The sequence below is a fragment of the Trichomycterus rosablanca genome, chromosome 22, assembly GCF_030014385.1.
Source record: "Trichomycterus rosablanca isolate fTriRos1 chromosome 22, fTriRos1.hap1, whole genome shotgun sequence".
Classification (NCBI taxonomy): Eukaryota; Metazoa; Chordata; class Actinopteri; order Siluriformes; family Trichomycteridae; genus Trichomycterus; species Trichomycterus rosablanca.
In genome coordinates, this window is record NC_086009.1 from 16,929,142 (window position 1) to 16,948,154 (window position 19,013).

At 37.8% G+C, this 19,013-nt stretch overlaps 4 protein-coding genes and 1 long non-coding RNA gene across 5 annotated transcripts; 2 read left to right on the plus strand and 3 right to left on the minus strand.

The window, feature by feature from the left end:
• Positions 1-346: 346 nt before the first annotated feature.
• ndufb10 (NADH:ubiquinone oxidoreductase subunit B10) lies at positions 347-3,254 on the plus strand. Its single transcript, XM_062984798.1, has 4 exons — positions 347-568; positions 1,881-2,019; positions 2,457-2,596; positions 3,101-3,254. Exons 1-4 carry the CDS (start codon positions 421-423, stop codon positions 3,184-3,186), a joined length of 513 nt encoding a protein of 170 aa, XP_062840868.1. The 5' UTR covers positions 347-420; the 3' UTR covers positions 3,187-3,254.
• An 851-nt stretch (positions 3,255-4,105) lies between these two features.
• rps2 (ribosomal protein S2) lies at positions 4,106-6,180 on the minus strand. The gene is made up of 7 exons (XM_062984796.1): positions 6,021-6,180; positions 5,347-5,436; positions 5,162-5,269; positions 4,888-5,061; positions 4,641-4,800; positions 4,310-4,401; positions 4,106-4,221 (listed from the first exon to the last, which is right to left on the minus strand). The coding sequence occupies exons 1-7, from the start codon at positions 6,153-6,155 to the stop codon at positions 4,144-4,146; spliced, it is 837 nt and encodes a 278-aa protein (XP_062840866.1). The 5' UTR covers positions 6,156-6,180; the 3' UTR covers positions 4,106-4,143.
• A 442-nt stretch (positions 6,181-6,622) lies between these two features.
• Positions 6,623-8,050, minus strand: LOC134336113 (uncharacterized). The gene is made up of 3 exons (XR_010015685.1): positions 7,970-8,050; positions 7,631-7,708; positions 6,623-6,726 (listed from the first exon to the last, which is right to left on the minus strand). It is a non-coding gene; the product is annotated as an uncharacterized LOC134336113 (long non-coding RNA).
• A 1,069-nt stretch (positions 8,051-9,119) lies between these two features.
• On the minus strand, positions 9,120-12,821 carry si:ch211-139g16.8 (uncharacterized). Its single transcript, XM_062985058.1, has 6 exons — positions 12,770-12,821; positions 11,003-11,341; positions 10,427-10,524; positions 10,180-10,233; positions 9,525-9,638; positions 9,120-9,422 (listed from the first exon to the last, which is right to left on the minus strand). Exons 1-6 carry the CDS (start codon positions 12,819-12,821, stop codon positions 9,366-9,368), a joined length of 714 nt encoding a protein of 237 aa, XP_062841128.1. The 3' UTR covers positions 9,120-9,365.
• A 1,793-nt stretch (positions 12,822-14,614) lies between these two features.
• kdelr2a (KDEL endoplasmic reticulum protein retention receptor 2a) lies at positions 14,615-18,803 on the plus strand. The gene is made up of 5 exons (XM_062984708.1): positions 14,615-14,864; positions 15,703-15,803; positions 16,696-16,854; positions 17,008-17,260; positions 17,767-18,803. The coding sequence occupies exons 1-5, from the start codon at positions 14,774-14,776 to the stop codon at positions 17,799-17,801; spliced, it is 639 nt and encodes a 212-aa protein (XP_062840778.1). The 5' UTR covers positions 14,615-14,773; the 3' UTR covers positions 17,802-18,803.
• Positions 18,804-19,013: the final 210 nt, after the last annotated feature.

Here is a 19,013-nt window from a genome sequence, read left to right on the forward strand (position 1 = left end):
CTTAAAATGACAACTTTCTTCTGTCCAGACAGACACAGTGACATTACTGGTCTTCTTTTTGGGCATTTTTTATTCCCCATATGGGCAATTAAAGCTATTTGTATTTAGGCTAACAATGACATCTACTGGCTAAGAGATTTTAAAACCTTGTGTTCCCATGACCCTTTACCTTTGAACTGTAAACAGTGAAATAAACACAAAAATTATGTGTAAATTTTGTGTAAACGTGTTTAAATGATAAAAGTATTTTATATATCTGTATAACAGTGACGGTTTGCACTTTGTGTTGATTAGCCGTGTTTTTTGTGTGACCTTCCCTCCATGTTATTTGAAGCGCGCATGCGCATTGTGCAAAGTAGCCACTAGCCAGGGTTTGAGGTCGAACAGAAGGGGTGTTTATAGTAAATTTGGGAAATAAAAATGCCGGACGATTATAATAAAGATGCGTACCCCGAACCCCCGCGTCGTACCCCCATCGTGGATAAGCAAACAACTCTTCCAAATCCGGCTTTAATCGCTTCCAAGCTCTTCTATTATTCTGTGGATCTGCCAGTGACCGCTTTCAGAAGTGAGTGTAACTTCAGCTTGATACTATATCTGTATATATGTTGTATATTTATTTATACATAACACTATACCTATTATATATTCGCATTTTACAGCTAAAGTGGTTTTTAATACAGTTTCCAGAATAAACACATGTAAAAAGGGACCGTACACTGCTGCCCTTGCACTAGCCCACTAACACAGGCCACAGCTCAAACCTACAGCTATTATGACGACTAATCGTTTTTTTAATCGTGAATTCGATTTTTTTTTACTGTAATATTTTGTACCAACATGTCAAGTTTTATTGATTTGATGCATTACATCCCAAGCTTTAATTCCATTCTGCATTAACACACATCGTGTTTACATGTTCATGCATTAGGACAGTTGATGTTGCACAGTAGTGTCAGTCCATCTCAGGGTACCACACACTTACACTTACCCAGGTACTCACCCACGCCTAGGAGAAATTAAAACCAGCCAGTCTAACTTCTGAACGTTTTTGGGAGGTAAATAAAGTACCTGGAGGAAACTATACCTCAAAGCGAGAAGTAAACATGGGTCCCCAGGAACCTGGTGCTGTTCTACTGGTGTTGGCCTTTTAATTTCAGTAAAATAAAAGTTAATTTTACAGCAGGGCGGCACGGTGGCTAAGTGGGTAGCACTGTCGCCTCACAGCAAGAAGGTCCTGGGTTCAATGCCCAGGTGGGGCGGTTCGGGTCTTTTCGGTGTGGAGTTTGCATGTTCTCCCCGTGTCTGTGTGGGTTTTCTCCCACAGTCCAAAGACATGCAAGTGAGGTAAATTGGAGACACCGAAATGTCCAAGTCTGTGTTCGATATAACCTTGTGAACTGATTAACCTTGTGTGATGAGTAACTACCATTCCTGTCATATACTATACTATAGTACTGTACTATAATGATAATTTAAAAAGTTGTCTGCTTTTAACTCTGCGACAGAACTGAGCATGTTGTTTGTCTTGTGCACAAAGTAAGAAACTTGCTAAATTTTCTGTGAAAGATCTTGACTGACCTCAGCCTGATTTGCCACCTTTGAGATGAATTGAAATGCTGACTGCGTTGCATACCTCATTATTCAGCATTGGTGCCTGATCTCACTAATGCTCTGAACACCTATTTTTGAATCTGTTTGTGATTTTGATTTATACTTGTAAACAAATACAGGTTTCTTATTTCAATTGCTAAATAAAAGGCTATTTGGTTTGATTTGAAGTAGTCATGTGCAAAGCTATTTGCATATGAAACTTTTCTAATAGCTATGATTACTGTATTGGTGACAATCATTTTCATCTTTTGTTTTGTTGTCCACAGATGCTATTGACGGCCTCAAGACCAAGAATAAGATCTACTACTACCATCAGCAGTTTCGCCGTGTGCCAGAGCTGACCGAGTGCCAGGAAGGCGACTATGCGTGCTATTATGAAGCTGAGATGCAGTGGAGGAGAGATCAGTAAGTATAGACTACAACACCACAGTAGCACACAGACACAAAGCTCAGAAATGATAACTGACAGTTGTTATCTAAAAATGGCAGCATTTGCACAAGCCAACAACTACTGTATTAAATACTGTGTCAGGTAAGTGCACTACATATGGTATGGTTATATGTGCAGCAAGAAATGTGTAAACAATGTCCACACTTCAGCTGAGAGTCAGGATTGATGTCTCTTAGCCTAGCCAGTTAGCTTAGAGGTTTAAATAATTCTCAGCAATTGGAAAATCAAAGATTTTGGGTTTAGATTTTAATCCCGGGTATTCTTAAATGAAATAGGATTTTAATACAACCAAGTATCAAATCTGTAGTTTTTTAATGGTAGCTGCTTATATGCTTGTATTCCTCGTATCTCTAGATCTTTACTAATCACAAATTTACATTGTTTTTTGTAGTAAGGTGGACCAGGAGGTTGTGAAAATCATTGAGCAGCGTGCCCGTGCCTGCCAGCAGCGTGAGGGGCCCAGCCACAAGCAAAACTGTGCCAAGGAGCTTCAGCAGCTAAAGGAAGTGGCCAGAGGTTATCAGTCACGCTGTGAGTACCCTCACTCATCTATCATGCAACACCAGATTCATACACATTCAAGTGCACAGGTCAACATTTAAATGCTCGTACTTCTGCTAATAATGTAAAAACATCTGGCAAACATACAAAATTGTTGATGAAATTTGAAGCAATTCCATCAAGTGACTAAAAACAATATAAGAATGTGTCAGGCTGTTTACATTTCTTCACTCCACTAGTCTGTTCTGATTACAGTAAAAAAAAAAAACCTTGATATATAATTAGCATCCAGCCCATGGTCCTTTATATCGTAATATCAGACTCGGGCTAGTCATATAATGTTCGTATTTCTTTAGCTTACTTGCCATACAACTTTGTTTTCCATAAAAGCTGATGGACTACAGGACAAATCTTTCAAAACATTGCTCATGTTTAAAGTGTAAAAAGACTGTGATACCAGACCTTTGAAATAAACCCCATAGTCAGTACAGCTAAATATCAGGTTATGTGCTAACAAATTGTTTTTTGTTGCAGATGGGGATCTTGGTGCATATGCCAGTGCAAGGAAATGCTTAATGAAGCAGAAAGAGAGAATGATGGCACAGGCTGAAACGTCATAAACTGTTCATGTCATTTGGCTTTGTCCTTGTGTGTATTAATGTGTAAAATAAATACATTTATTGGAAAATCAGTGTTTTATGTTTACATTTAAGCATACTGGGCATGGGCACAGGTCACTTAAAGCCACGTTAGTATTTGCATTATAATACCGTGTGGGTGCCTCAGTGCTTAACCATAGGTATTAAGGTTTATGATCATGAATATGGTGCAAGCCAACATTCATTCATAGAAAGTTCACTGGTGCTATCAGAATAAGATACAGTATTTGGCCCCGATTGTGGCATTAATTAGAACCTTTCCATCAAACTAAAATATTTATTCCAATACTTGAATTCTACATTATTTTATACTGTTGAAATGACTTGTTTACCATGTTTGGTGCTTCAAGACATTCCAGTTCCTTCCCAATTTTCAGGTAGTGCCAATACAATGCCGAATCTGCTTTTACCAATTGCATCTCTTAAGAACTTTTATTGTAATTAATATGAATATATACTAACCAACACTGCTAACAACCAAGACCCCCCCCCCCCCTCCTCAAAAAATAAAGAGACAAAACTCCATTTTGCAGTAAACCAAGTCATGCCTATTCAGTTCCCCAGATTGAATTAATGTGCTTTTAGAATAAGCATACCACCAGTAGGTTCAGTTTAAACCTCAAAGTTAAATACTTAAAACTATAAAACAGCTACCCAAAAATACCACAGTGGAGTAAATCCTAAAGTGGCAGCACAGTGTATACGGCACTGAAGTAGAACTACATAATAGACCCACTCTACTAGATAAGCATCAAAATGCCAGCACTGTTGTAAGCCACTGGTGTTTGGTCATCTTTGCACTAATAGGATCATGTGACCTTAATGAAATTCTATCCTCATTCCACACAGACACAAGAAAAAAAGGCAAACAAGCATGTAGTCATTTTAAGGATTTTATTTTAATCCCTTGTACAAAATTTAAGTGGCCTGAACAGCAGCCTGGCTCCTCTGCATGGAGACCCTGGTGTGAGTTTTGGCCAGGTGATCAGTGAATTCCTGAAAGGAAAAAGAAAAAGCATCAGGGTCAGAACTCAACCAATGAGAAATGTGTATGTACAAATGCTTACAGTGGTGGGTAAATTACCTGGTATGGAGACTTTGTAAACACAGTCTCCTTCCAGAGATCAGGGGTCAGGTAGCTGTAGGTCTTGGAGATGGCATCAAATGTAGCCTTGGCTGTGAAAAGTAAAAGAGGTTAAAATCCTGAGCGCTACAGAAACTTGAACAATGGCTGATAAAAGTAAGCTGTCGAGCATAATCAAGGAACAGAAATATAACTGAGTACATACTCCTGCCGTGCATTAGAATACTCATTCCTCTTCTCCCATAAAAAGTGTTGGATGCACCACTGACTAGATGCATTCAACCAGAGCAGGGAGAACATGTAATATGTGAACTTCTTAAAGCTTCCTTACCAAAGTTGCCCAAGGTGGCTGTGCAGCCTCTAGCTGAGGTGTAGCAGTCATCAATACCAGCCATCATGAGCAGCTTCTTGGGAACGGGAGCAGACACAATGCCAGTACCACGGGGAGCAGGGATCAGACGCACCAGTACAGAGCCGCAACGACCAGTCACCTAAAAACAATTCAAAACATCTAAGCAAAACTGCCTAAACTAAATTCATTTAAAAATAAAAAAGCAAACCATTCGCATTTTCCTCACCTTGCAAGGGACAGTGTGGGGTTTACCAATCTTGTTACCCCAGTAGCCTCTCCTGACTGGAATGATGGACAGCTTGGCCAGAATGATGGCACCCCGGATGGCAGTGGCTACCTCTTTAGAGCACTTCACTCCCAGACCGACATGTCCGTTGTAGTCACCAATGGCAACAAAAGCCTAATGACATTTTTCATCATCATTATTATTATTTATTTTTCAAATTATGCTCATACAGGCAAACAAATTAAAACAATAATAAAATAAAAGAAAAAATTACCTTGAATCTGGTTCTCTGACCAGCTCTAGTCTGTTTCTGGACAGGCATGATCTTCAGCACCTCATCCTTCAGGGCTGAGCCCAGGAAGAAATCAATGATCTCAGACTCCTGAAAAACAAGATATGTTAAGTCATGCTGAAATTATGATCCTAAAAACATAAAGTTGCAAGTGAAGCTGCACACACTTTGATGGGTAGAGAATACAAGTAGATCTCCTCCAGGGACTTGACCTTCATGTCCTTCACCAGACGACCAAGCTTGGTCACAGGCACCCACTGAAAAAAAGCAGGCCAAATAGTTAACATCGTAAAAACACTTTTTAAAAGTGTATACAAACTTTACATAAAAATTTTTCACAGTTTTTAAATATTGGGATGGAAACCTAGCACAAGTGGATTTTTAACCCAAAAGTAGTGACACCCATACACTATGCAACAGGCACTAGATGACTGATGCTCATACAAATACTTTAATAAGACTTCAAACTTAATCATTGATTAGGGGGAAAACATGATTACATTTAAGTTAAATTTCAAAAAGAGTAACAGAAAGATAGTTATAATATAAAGATTTGATAAAAGCATGACTAAAACATGTGCTTTGACAGACCTGGAATTGCATGCACTGTTCAGACACACCTACTGTCTGAACTGTCTACAATCAAGCTTGCTGTATATATTTACTAAAATATTAAGAGTAAGTAAGTTTTATCCTTTTCCCGGCTTTTCCTTTTAAAATCTGAATAAATGGGAGGTTGAAATGTTGACATATGCATTTACAAAACACAATTACTGTAACTCAACAACGTAATGGCCAACTGTAACTTAAATCTGACTCCAGGCTGTTAGAATAAATGTACCTCCTTATCCTCGGCTTTGCCTCCACGGGCTCCGCGACCACGTCCACGGCCTCTGCCGCGTCCACGACCGCGGCCCCGGCCTCCAGCGCCGAAGCCTCCGCGAAAACCTCCTCTACCACCGGCGTCGTCCGCCATTTGCTAAAAAGGTAACAAAGCAAAACTTCGTGTTTATTTAATGTACGTTTTAATAACAGAAAAAACATGTTATGCACATTGTCTCTTACTGTTAGCATACTGGCCAACTGCTACAACCAGAACAATATTTAACAGGTAAACGTGAACCAAAAGGTTTAAAGTGGCACAGTTTAACACTTATTACAGGGAACTAAATACAGTAAATACACAACAGCAGAAATATGTAAATATGGTTTTTAGTAGGTATGTTTTCTAGATGTCCGCCATTTCTATACCTATGCTACTTCAACTAAGAAATGACAAGTAATTATTTTTATTAAATCTATAATTAATAATGTGACCATGCAATAACGTTAAATTATTAGAATTTTATTTAGACATAAACGCTGCTCTACGATAAAGGATGGCGCTGATAATAAGGGATTGATTCTGGTATTAGAAATCCAGCCATGTCCACTTACGTGATGTGTATTCAGGAAGAAGAAGGCTTGACGAGAGTTCCGCTGAGCTTTTATTCAGACCCAAATCTCGCGATATGTCCGTTTTAGCTGCTCGCGCCCTCTAGCGGCCTCTAACGTAACAACATGATTTTGTTGAGATGGTGGGAAAATGCACAAAAATGTCCAAAGTTCTCGCAATCTCCAGTAAGAATCAGTGGTGTGTGATACTGGAATATTTACAGATACCCATACTTTTTACTTGCAGTAAAATGCAGTTTATTAAATTTTTTTGCGTAAATTGCGTAAGGTGAATGAATTCTTTTTCTGACAATAATTAGGACTACATATTGTATGTATTTACAGGCTATCCATCCATCCATCCATCCATCCAGGAAGGGCCGGAGTGGGCCCCTTTTTCAGCCCAGGAGTTTCATGCCCAAACCCGGCCCACTTTTTCCATGCAAGAGGAATTTAAATAAATGAAACAGCAGCTAGCTCTTACAATGCCTTTTTATTGGGTATAAGTTCAGGTATATGTTGGCAAGTTAACAGAAAACACTTCACTTCAAACATGTTTAATTCAAATTTAAATCAGATAAAGATTTAAAAGGTAAAAACATTTGATAAAGATGAAAACTTATTTACATTTGTACAGGAGCAATAAGTTGAAATAAAAATTATTTGAAATTAAAACTGCATTTGTCTTCCCAACAGAGAGGTGCTCTATTGTTAGGTTTACACTAAGCTTCACTACTCGTATATTTAGTAGGCTACCTACAGCATCAAAAGCCTCCTAAACAGTGCACTGGTTTCTGCAACTTTATTAATAACGGTGTGATTGTCTATAGACATGAGAATTTCCTTCTCTGTGTACAGAGTTCCTGTTTACCTATTTCATTTGGGCTGATTTTAATGCATTTTCAGCATTCTGAATATCTGGGTACTGGGTATCATTTAGAATCTATCCATCACATCTGTTCTGTGTGCAACTTGTTACATAAAATATTTTTTTTAGTTCATTTTTATCCTCTCTACCTGTCTCTGTAGTCCTGGCCTCTCCATGCCTGCTCGGTTCACCAGCAGGATCAGACTGGCTTATCTGCTGCTCTGAGGCTAAAAAAAAATTAATTAAGGGTTAGCTTATTTTGCTGAATAACATAACATGCTTGAAGTTTTTTTTTTTTAGCCTATATTATGATGGTGTAAAATTGATAGTGATTTAGGCTATTTGTCTCCATTTGTTAAAATAAATTAGGCTATCATGCTGACATCTTTCTGAATGTCTGAACAATTTAACATATTTCATGTATATTCTCTACGTTATATTTTACATTACAAATAACTATGTTAGTTTAAATAACTCTGTTAGACTACCTGTCCCTTCAGTAGTCATGGATCATCAGTACAGCAGCGTCGGAACAAAAACATTCCATTAATTAGTTAGGCTATTTAATATATTACACTTCAAATTATGTTTATTATTTTCAGCTTGAAACTGGATATTTGTGATTAATGCTGTGTATTGGGTTCTAAAAAACCACTGACTGTTGGTTTGCGCTATTCTGTTGTAAGTTTACTTTTACCGGCGCTCAAGAAAAGACGACTCGTGGGCCAAACCAACTGAAACATTTGGGAGGGGGGGATTCCCTCAGATGGTAGAACCCATCTGATCTACTGCGATGTAGGTAGGGGCTGCGCTGTCAGATAAATGAATGTAAGAAGAAGTTTAGATAAGTGACAGATAAATGTCAAAATTATTTTTTCCATCCAACCGGCCCAAACTCGAGACTGACATGAGCCGGCCCATCGGGAATCCTCCCGAATCTCCCGATTAGCCACTCCGGGCCTGCATCCATCCATCCATCCAACCATCCAACCATCCAACCATCTACTTTTCTAGTAATACCCTTTACTTAATCAAATAATGAAATGAACTAACACACTTCGTGGCAACATTTCCCCTGCAACTACCCAATTCTGCATTTTATTTAGATTGGTAGGTAAAATGTCATCTATATCATTTAAAATAAAACTTACTACACAATAACTCAATCGCACAAGTGTGACAAAAGTCAAGGGTTCTGAATACTTCCTGAAGCTACTGTACCTGCAGAAGCCAGGTCAGGTAGTTGGAAAGTAGTAAAATTGCTATTACCTCAAGGCCTAAATGGCCATCATCATTATCAACATCATCATCAGTATTATTATTAGTGGTAGTAATAGTAGTAGTATTAAAACAGAGACAATTTTTGACCAAAGGTACACAGATCTTCCACATAATTTTAATAACACTGGGAAAAACCTCACACACAGTAATCACATCCAAGAATTAAACCTAGGTCCTAGTACACATACTGTATTGCTGTGTATCTGCCGTTCCACCCAGGTAGGTTATAAAAACATTATACAGTCAAAACTATTTTCATTGCAGTTTTAAGGAAGTGAAAACAAACAGTTAAGTAAAACTCAAACAAAAAAGTCATCCATTCAAAAGAGACACATTAAGAGACACATTAAGTGTACATATTTTACTACAAAGCGTTTATTCGTGCAACAGAGGAAATGTTTAGCAATAATGGAAGTTCCACTTTAACACTTATCAGAGCTGGGTTTCACATGTTGGCTTAATGGTTTAGATTAAGTCTTGCAAGTTAGAACCGGTTGCCAGCTTTATTAATTTATTTCCGTCAGTCACTGTTTTTCTTTCCCTGCTTTATGTTTACTTATATTGTTGTACAATAAGACCATCACTGGGGTTTTACTCCAACTTCTATCTAGTTCTCTTCAGGTTTTGGTATATGTCATCTTTCCCATCTGGGGACTTTAACTGTAAAAGAGTTAACAGAAGATATTTTAGCTTTTCACATATTTGTATTACATATATTTATTTTATCCACTGTTTACAAATAAATCAGAATTACAAAATAACCTTGTTTTCCTGTGAAACATCATTAGATGAGGGTTTTTTGTTTCTGTGCAAGTTCCTCTTGCTGCACAGTTCTTGCACCACAGCCCCAAAATGCACACTCTTATTTGAGTCACTCTGAGTTAAAGTAAACAGATTTTTAATCAGCTACACCATAATGTATATAACACCAAACCATCCATGAACAATTTTGTATCTCCAATTAATCCGACTGTGGGAGGAGTTTCCAGAGGAATCCCACACAGACACGGGGAGAACATGCAAACTCTGAACAGAAAGGACCCAGACAGCTCCACCATGGAATCAAACCCAGAACCTTCTTGCTGTGAGGCAACAGTGCTACCCACCGAGCCACGCTTGTGACCTGCAAGTGCCTTCATTAGGCTGCAGAAAGTGAGCCTGAATTCTGTTGTCTTTCTTTTGGACATGGCCAAATTGTGTCTGTCCAGAGCCTGACCAGTCAGTGGTAGGTTTTACCAGGTGTTACCAGTTCTTATATCAGATAAGCTAGCATCTATATTCAGCTGTAATCACTACAGAGAATTAGGATGCTATGCCAAAAAGTAAGACCCAGTATTGTGTACCAAGCACTGATACTAGTGGTGTATTGCATGTTGCAGCATGTCACTCTATAATACATAATCAAATGCTGAAATACCTTGACTTGTCTTTTACTCGTTCTTTTTTTAATAAATGATGTTGCTCTTCCCATCTGTTTAATAAAATAAAATGCAATTTAGTTGAGAGAAATAATGATGCAGTGTCTTTAAAAGCATTTCTTCTCCAGCTTCTATACTAAATTATTGTCACCATATAGGGTTTATATTTACTTGACTAGGGACTACCTTCAAGACACTGTCAATGACAAAATAACATGTCAACATTCACATATAGCATATGTTTACCTTTATACAGATGATGAGTGACAGGATTATAAGACTATAGATGGACAGCAGGACCACCAGTGTAAGCAGCAGAACCTGGCTGGTGCTGAAGTGGTTATCTAAATACAAAAAACAATTTCAGAATATACAACATACAGAGATCAACATTATCATGACAATGGTGGCACTCGGGCTACACTAGTCCACCACTAGTGAAACCCTAATTAGAGTCTCAGCGAAGGCACTGGCCTGGTCGGATGCTCTACAGATACAACTGTCTGTGTCAAAAAAGGTGATGAAAAAGGCTGGAATGGTATCACTTCCAACAGCATCTCCTACTTCCTCCTACTGTCTGGATGAGTGGTGAAAGACTACTCATGTATGTTTCTCTATAACTGCTGTGGTTCTGAGTATGAATCTGCCACTGGCTGGCGAAACTGGCCGGAAACCAGTGGCTTTACATGTGTTGAAGGGGGCATGTGTCAGTCTGTGGTCCTTCTTGGCCAGCATGAACATTGTGTATCAGGCAAAGGGTGACAGTGCCAGATGTGTGGGTCTTTGTCATGTCATAAAAAATGTCAGCATATTGGTTCTTACCTGTAACCATAAGGGTGGTGCCTTTCCCAAAAGCCTGCATTCCAAAAGTTGTTGTATGGTTTGTTTTCTCAGTGGCACAGTAATACACCCCATCATCACTGTGTGAGAGTGATTTGATTTGAAGCATTTTATTATCCACTGAGTATTTGTGTGGTTGGCTTTCTGTATTCAGCTGATGGTGGGAGTCGCTATTAAACACGTACCAGAACACCTGGTGCTCATTGTCTGCACAATCCAACCACTTAACAAGGCAATCGATAGAAACTGACTCATTAATTCTGCCATAAATATGCTCTTCGGGCTGTGTGACATTCACACTGCAACCACTTACTGAAGGACCTGTAACAGAGAAGTATAGTATAGAAGTCCACCCATTTTTTGGAAATACAGTATTGTGTAAATATTTCTTCTATTTCTATATATTTTTTGTTAATTACATTTAGTTGTTATAAAATTCTAAAAAAGAAACATAAAAAAAGTTTTTAAATAATCATTTCATTTATGTAAGAAAATAAGTAGTCCAATACCACCTGGCTATTACCTCCGGTTAGTAAATTGACCAATTAAACAAATTAACTTAATAATTGGTTTACAAATAGATTAGGTACATCCAGTCATAATTACTGCCACCCTGCTAAATCAAAACATTACTTCAAATAACGTGAGAAGTTGCTCAGGTGACGCAGTGGTAAAGCGAATCTCAGCTCTGCTGCCTGCAGGCTGGGCACCTACAGGAACAATGATTGACTTGTTGTTCAGGGAGGGTGCCAGAGTGGAATCCTTGTAACTGATGCAATAAGGGCCTTGCTCAAGGGCCCAACAGTGGTAATTTGGCAATTGTGACTTCAACCAGCAACCTTTAAATTACTAGTCCAGTATCATAACCGCTAGGTTACTACTGCTCCTATCAGTCTAAAAATGGTTACAAAACTTTCCAAGGCTCAAGAATTCTAGCAGGCTACAATAAAAGCCACAAACTCAAATTGATAAAACTTGCAACAATATTAAATTCCCAGAAGTGGCAGGTCATTTCCAAAAAAATCACCTAGAACCCTGACTAACCTTCAAGAAACTACAGGCCTTGCTCTTACTCATAATGTCAATGTTTATCATTCCATCATTGAAAAGAGCATGGACAAACATAGTATCCAAACAAGGCAAAACCCATTCCTACCTAGCAAAAAACAAAGGTGTATCTTCCCTTTTTCAAAAACTAACGCCTAATAAACCAAAAGTAAAACATTTTGAAAGACATGGGTCCTGAAACATCTGGAAAAAAGCTAACACAGCACTTCACAAGGAGAAGGTAAGACCAACAAGCAAAATGTTTTACAATTTTATTTAACTTATAAAAAACTAGTAATAATCTAAGAAAATTTGACTACTAAACCACAGGCTGTCCCACTGAAATTACTTCAAGGGCTCAGTTACAACCAAAATACAAAAGAGGGAAACACACTGTGTATAAATATGCCTAAAGTTGTTTATACACATTTTGTGAACACACTACTACTTAATAAGTACGTTGATTGTGAATCTAGTGTAACTATGAAATGTATATTTAAAACACACATTTAACATGAGTATATCATAATGAGTCACTCCTTGCACTTCCAATCTACTGAATCAAGTTCTTAGAAACAGTAAATAATCGTCTTGTAAGTCAATCCATAACCAAAACAATTCGATTAAATAAAGTGTTAACAATTCTAATCTTAATCTAACAGCCAATTTTCAAACATTCAAGTTATAATTTTTGCTACTTACCTGGAGTAAAGATGAGAATAAATGTGAGTTGAAAAAAACGATGAAGGACCATGTTGATAAAAACTTGGGTTTAAAGTAGTAGCTGTAATTATTTGTCAGTGTTATCTTGTCAGAGTTCTAAAACAGTTTGCTGACAGTAAGAATCTTTATTTCACGAAATAGAGAAGTGAGCCGGCCCTTTCTCCAAGGTCCTTCCTTCCTCCTTAACGTCTATAAATGCTCAAACTATGCCTGCAATAGGACTCAATTAGGACTCAATAGGACCCAGAAGGAGAGTAATACACACTGCTTCTTTCTATATTTGAACTTAAATATTCTGTAGAGTTGTCAGTAAAGACAGTCTATAATGTTTACATGGCAAAAAGGTTTTCAATTCAAAACATATGTTATACAAATTACAGCTTCAGAAAACTGCTTCAGAAAAGAAGGACATTAAAAGCATTTGGCTTGTCTTGGACATGGCTAACGACTTTATACTGATCATGATCAGGCACCAACCAGAAACAACAGGCATAGAAATATATTTTAGACTGACTGCCAATCCATAGTAAATCTGTTCAATCATCCTATATCACCTCTGAGAACTAAAACCAGTTCTTAAGCACCTTAGATAAGTTTTTGACTTTGGATATGTTTCTGTAATTTACTTTATAACCACTAGAACCAAATGTTAGAATTCAGACTTGCTGTTGGGCACAATTGTTTTTTCACCAGTGTATTTGGAAAACTCTAGGTCTCATATGGACAGCTGTTGTAATATTTTGAAACTTGAAGCATCTATGTGAATATATCAGTATTAAAACATAAATGAATGAACAAATTAATAAGCATAACATATTTATTTTTTATTAAGCCATATGTTGTGGTTTTGTTATTGTATAATGTGACACTGGGACACCTGAGTCTCATGAGATATCAACACGATTGCTTACACAATCAGCATTTACATTTTCGGCATTTAGCAGACGCTTTTATCCAAAGGGTCTAACAGTACAGTGACAGTATATTTTCTAAGCAATTGAGGGTTAAGGGCCCCGCCCAAAGTCCCAAACCAGCGACCCCCCGACCACCAGTTCAGCACCCCCAACCGCCAGGCCACAACTACCCTTGATGGCAGTTGGATAAATATGCACAGTTATTCTTAAAATACTGTTTGTTTGAGTACTTATTCAACAATAATAACAGAGCATTGAACATAGAGTTATATTAGCTGTTGTCATCTACAATGTGGATTGTAAATCTATTCATGAACTTTTGGTGTTCTGACATACAACTTAACACAAGCTTCATTTTTGTAGTTTGATTTAATGGTCGCTGTATAGTTTGAGTCCAAGTTTTGAAGTTTGTTTGTTTATTTGGATTTTAACGTCATGTTTTACACTTTGGTTACATTCATGACAGAAACGGTAGTTACTCATTACACAAGAATTATCAGTTCACAAGGTTATATCGAACACAGTCGTGGACAATTTAGTATCTCCAATTCACCTCACTTGCATGTCTTTGGACTGTGGGAGGAAACCGGAGCACCCAGAGGAAACCCACACAGACACGGGGAGAACATGCAAACTCCACACAGAAAGGTCCCGGACCGCCAAACCTGGGGATCGTACCCAGGACCTTCTTGCAGTTAGTGTGAGGTAAAAGAGTCAGCCTGATCTTATTTTAACAACGGTTACAATATGTTATCTAATATTTCCAGCTTTCTTGTAATAATAATAATGATGATAAAATCTTAACTAGTGCACTTTAGCGAGGCCTCGGTGGGCGTGGCCGCGCCTGCGCTCTGTATGAACTACATTTCCCGGCGTGAGTTGTAATTTAACTCTTAGCCACGTCCACCGGCCACGTCGCCCCGTCTTCGCCATATTACTCGAAGGAATGAGCTGGAAAAGTGTTGGAAAGCGGTTCGACCTGATTTCAGCGATTCCCTCTGCACAATAATAACAACAGAACGATTCGTTTTCGCTCGGTTTTCAGCAGGAACAGCAACAAAAAGCTACAATGAATATCTTTCGGCTGGCAGGAGACCTGTCTCACCTAGCAGCTATCATCATTCTGCTGCTCAAAATATGGAAAACCAGGTCGTGCGCAGGTAAACTTGTTCATTCTACATAAAGCTGTTTTTTATTCCGAATTAATGTGCTTTATTTCGGCTGGTGTGGATGTACACGAGTGCAACTGTTTTTAAACGCTGGGGGGTTTGTGTATGATTTGAGCCCTCAGTGCTATTCAGTGTTAGCAGGCTAAGCTAGCTAGGTAGCAGCTTCACACTGCCTGCATTTATTCCCACTTCAATCCAGACCGAATCAGGTCTGGATTGAAGTGGGAATAAATGCAGGCAGTGTTTTAGGATTTTATTTAATGTTTAGTACCATACAAAGTGCATCTGTCTAACTCCTAGTTGTGGTTACTGCTGGATTGGGAAGAAAAAGCTGGGTGGTGGGCTTTGAAGGACATTCTTGCTTCTATAGTACATTTATGAGCATCTGTACAACAATCACTTTTAAACTGGTATCATTTTCTGTTGACCAAATAATTGATCCATAAGTAATGATTTGAATAATTCTAATAACAAGTATTCTATGAGTGTAGTGATAGAGCAGCATTTGCAACAGTGATTCTACCATTTCGGTTCTATTACATGATACATTTTAATATCTTAGCAAAAATGCTGTAAAATATGAAATGATCAACATAACTACCCTCTCCAGCATGCACCCTGTAATCAGGGGTTCCCCGTGACGTGGCAGTGCCTTATAGGCAAAGGCACTAAAGTGCACTGCAAATATTCTTGCATAGTAAATGCAGCAAGCAGTCTGTAGTGACTTGCTCATGTTGCCAACACATCCTTATCACCAGGATCTTGCTTTCCAGAGCAGAGATTCCAGTCGAGGTTTTGGCTAAATGTGTCTGATCTATCTGCTTTACAGGAATTTCTGGAAAAAGCCAGATCCTCTTTGCATTGGTTTTCACATCACGTTACCTGGATCTCCTCACCTCCTTTATTTCCCTCTACAACACAAGCATGAAGGTAGGTGAAGCACTATTAAGGGGTGTAAGTCTGTCATGATTGTGACATTTAGGCTGGTTTTTATACACGTTTGCAATTAAAACATGGTTATTTTAATCCACTAAACCAAATCACTGTCGAATGAGAAAACGAATAAAACTAAATTTATACATATTTATGAATGTGTATGTCATTTTGATTAAACATCAGGGCAGATCAGTCCAGCCCAGTATGCTAATATCATATCACCCTCTGGGCAGTGTTCCAAAACACACACAATTCATTTAAATTATAGTATAAATAGTGCACTGCCAATCAACCACAAGAAGCCATTTGTATAACTACGAGATGCCTGCAATTTATTTTCCACAGATTCTAAGCTAGTTTTGTTTTGTGCACAAGTGCACTTGTGGTGTAAACATAGAGGTTAATACTAATTGAACAAGTGGGTTTACATTACAATCTTTTAGTTGTTTGGAGTGCAGTAACAAAGATATCACAAACAAAACATCAGTTAAACATTTTTTTAAATCCTAATAATTATGGCCAAGCAACTGAGTTAACTTATATCCAATACAGCAAGAGGTTCTCACATATAGTCATGGTGAGTACCTAGCAGTAAAGCAGTACAAAAGAGTCCAAAAAAACGGTGTTGATCTTATTGATTAAAGCAACACTTGTCAGTTAAGTGTCAATTTTGAACTTGAGGGGGCACCAACTTTCCTCCTAAGGACAGACCAATAAAGATAAAAGTGGATCATGCTTTTAATGTATTACCATTTTTGTATGATCAGATTTCCCAGCCCTACTTGAATTCCAACCAAGTACCCATTCAAAACTTAAATGTTTGCTAAAAACAAGACCAGATAGAAGCATTACAATTTACAGACTACATTTACTCTTCCTTCAACAGGTCATCTACATTGGATGCGCCTATGCTACTGTTTACATGATCTACATGAAATTTAAGGCCACCTATGATGGAAACCATGACACTTTCAGATTGGAGTTCCTTGTAGTTCCAGTAGGAGGACTGGCCTTTCTGGTCAACCATGACTTCTCTCCATTGGAGGTATGTTGCATAAATACAACAGGTATTAATATGCATGGACTCCATCATCAGTCATCCAACATATATCACTGCAGCTAACCTGTCATACTTGCATTGTTTTGATCAAAAATGACCTGAAAGAAAATGCCATATATGTTTGTGTTTTACAATCAGATCCTTTGGACCTTCTCCATCTATCTTGAGTCGGTGGCCATTCTCCCTCAGCTCTTCCTAATTAGTAAGACAGGAGAGGCTGAGACTATCACCACCCACTATTTGTTCTGCCTGGGCGTCTACCGTGCTCTCTACCTTTTCAACTGGATCTGGAGGTTTTACTTTGAGGGCTTCTTTGACATGATCGCCATTGTGGCTGGAGTGGTCCAGACCATTCTATATTGTGATTTCTTCTACCTTTATGTGACAAAAGGTAAGTGCTTTAGCTAATGATTGGATGAACTGATAGAATTTGATCTCTGTTCTTGTTATGGGAACCCTTATACCCTTATACCTTCCTGCAACAGTATAAGCTTTCCTCCATTTGCACAGCTGATTGTGCTTAGGGTTAGTTTGATGATTAGCCTAACAGCTGGGTTTATGTAATGCAATGCTTAGTAAGAGTGGCCACGTTAGTGTTACTGCAGTACTTAGACGGGGTAAAGAGGTGAATGTGTATGGTGGTTGTAGTTCATAAAATGGCAAATTTATTTACAGGGTGTTTTTTTTTTTTTTTATCACCACTGGGATAAATATTTTTATATTCAAAGTCGCATTCAAACGTCTTCAAAAGTTTAACTTGAAGATATCTCTCTGAATAATAATCCATAATTGTTTTACAATTTGAGGGTAAATAAGGGCAATAAGGGGTTCCTGTAACAACTGTACAGAGTTAAATAATTCTGATATGTTCTGATTGAGTCTCTTTGATCCATACAGTGTTGAAAGGAAAGAAACTGAGCCTGCCAGCGTAAGTGCCAAAACCCAAAGACCTGTGTCATCATTCAGACTTGCGTGGTGGACACGGGCCAGCTTTGCCACAAGAGGCCGAAGACAGAATGCGCATGTAAAACTGTTGCTGTTTTTCTAAAATGTCATCTGGATGAAAATGACAGCGCCATGAACTGCAATGGGACTACTCTTGGATCTGGCAACTGATTTTTTTTTGTTTGTTTTCAGCATCTTGCAATACTTTTTAGTGCTGTTAAAAAAATTATATGTAAAGAAAAAGAAACCCTTTTCTATTTGAGGTGTTTTACAGGATCAAGCTCCAACTGGTAAATATTGGCTTCATTAAAAAAAAAATACCCATCACATTTTGCATAATACATGTACTAAAATTCATTTGCTGTCATGATGATTTCTTAAAGTTATGATTCAGATAAAGTTTCATCTTGAAATTGACATGTCTTGTACTATAAATATTGCTTAAAATCACACAGTTTTATTGGGTTTAAGTAAAGTGACATTTTGATAGTTTCAACTTTGACATTTCAGGGTTTTTCTTAAACGTACACAAAAGCCTTATGTTTATTTTTGCTACATTATATTCGGTACAGTAGCAGATATTTGGCCTTGTAAATGTACATGTAAAAAGTGGTATTTTGTACTGCCAATTTATTCAGCACTGAGTTTTTTATTGTTGATCTATCAGCTCCACCAGACTACAGGATTTGTATCTAAGGTTGTACTGATTCAGTAACCGAACTGTAATAACTACAATAGGAATATTGACATCAGTATTCTACAATACTAGTTGTTCACATGCAGTAATTTATACAAACGCCTGTTGTCATTTCATTTGGTCTGAACATCGCCTGAAGCGTTTAATCACTTTATACATTTAATGTTAATTTTGGATTTCAGTTCTGTATTAAACATCCTAGATTCCCCGCTCACTTAAATCATTCCATTAGGATTTCCATTGTTATTTGAACTTTTTACTTTGCCACCTCCAATAAAAAATACAGACCATTGTTATTGTTTTTAATTACTTTATTTGGGCTTCTGACCATACCGTCAAACGTGGTCAAATTCCATGTTTTGCTTATTATTCATTACAGGAAGTGTTTTAATGTACAGAATGTTTATTTGCTGTTATTGTGCACTATAATGCTCACATTTTAGTTGAAAATACTGGTTTCAAGTTTTTTTTCCTGTTGAGGATATTTGCAGCATTTGGCAAA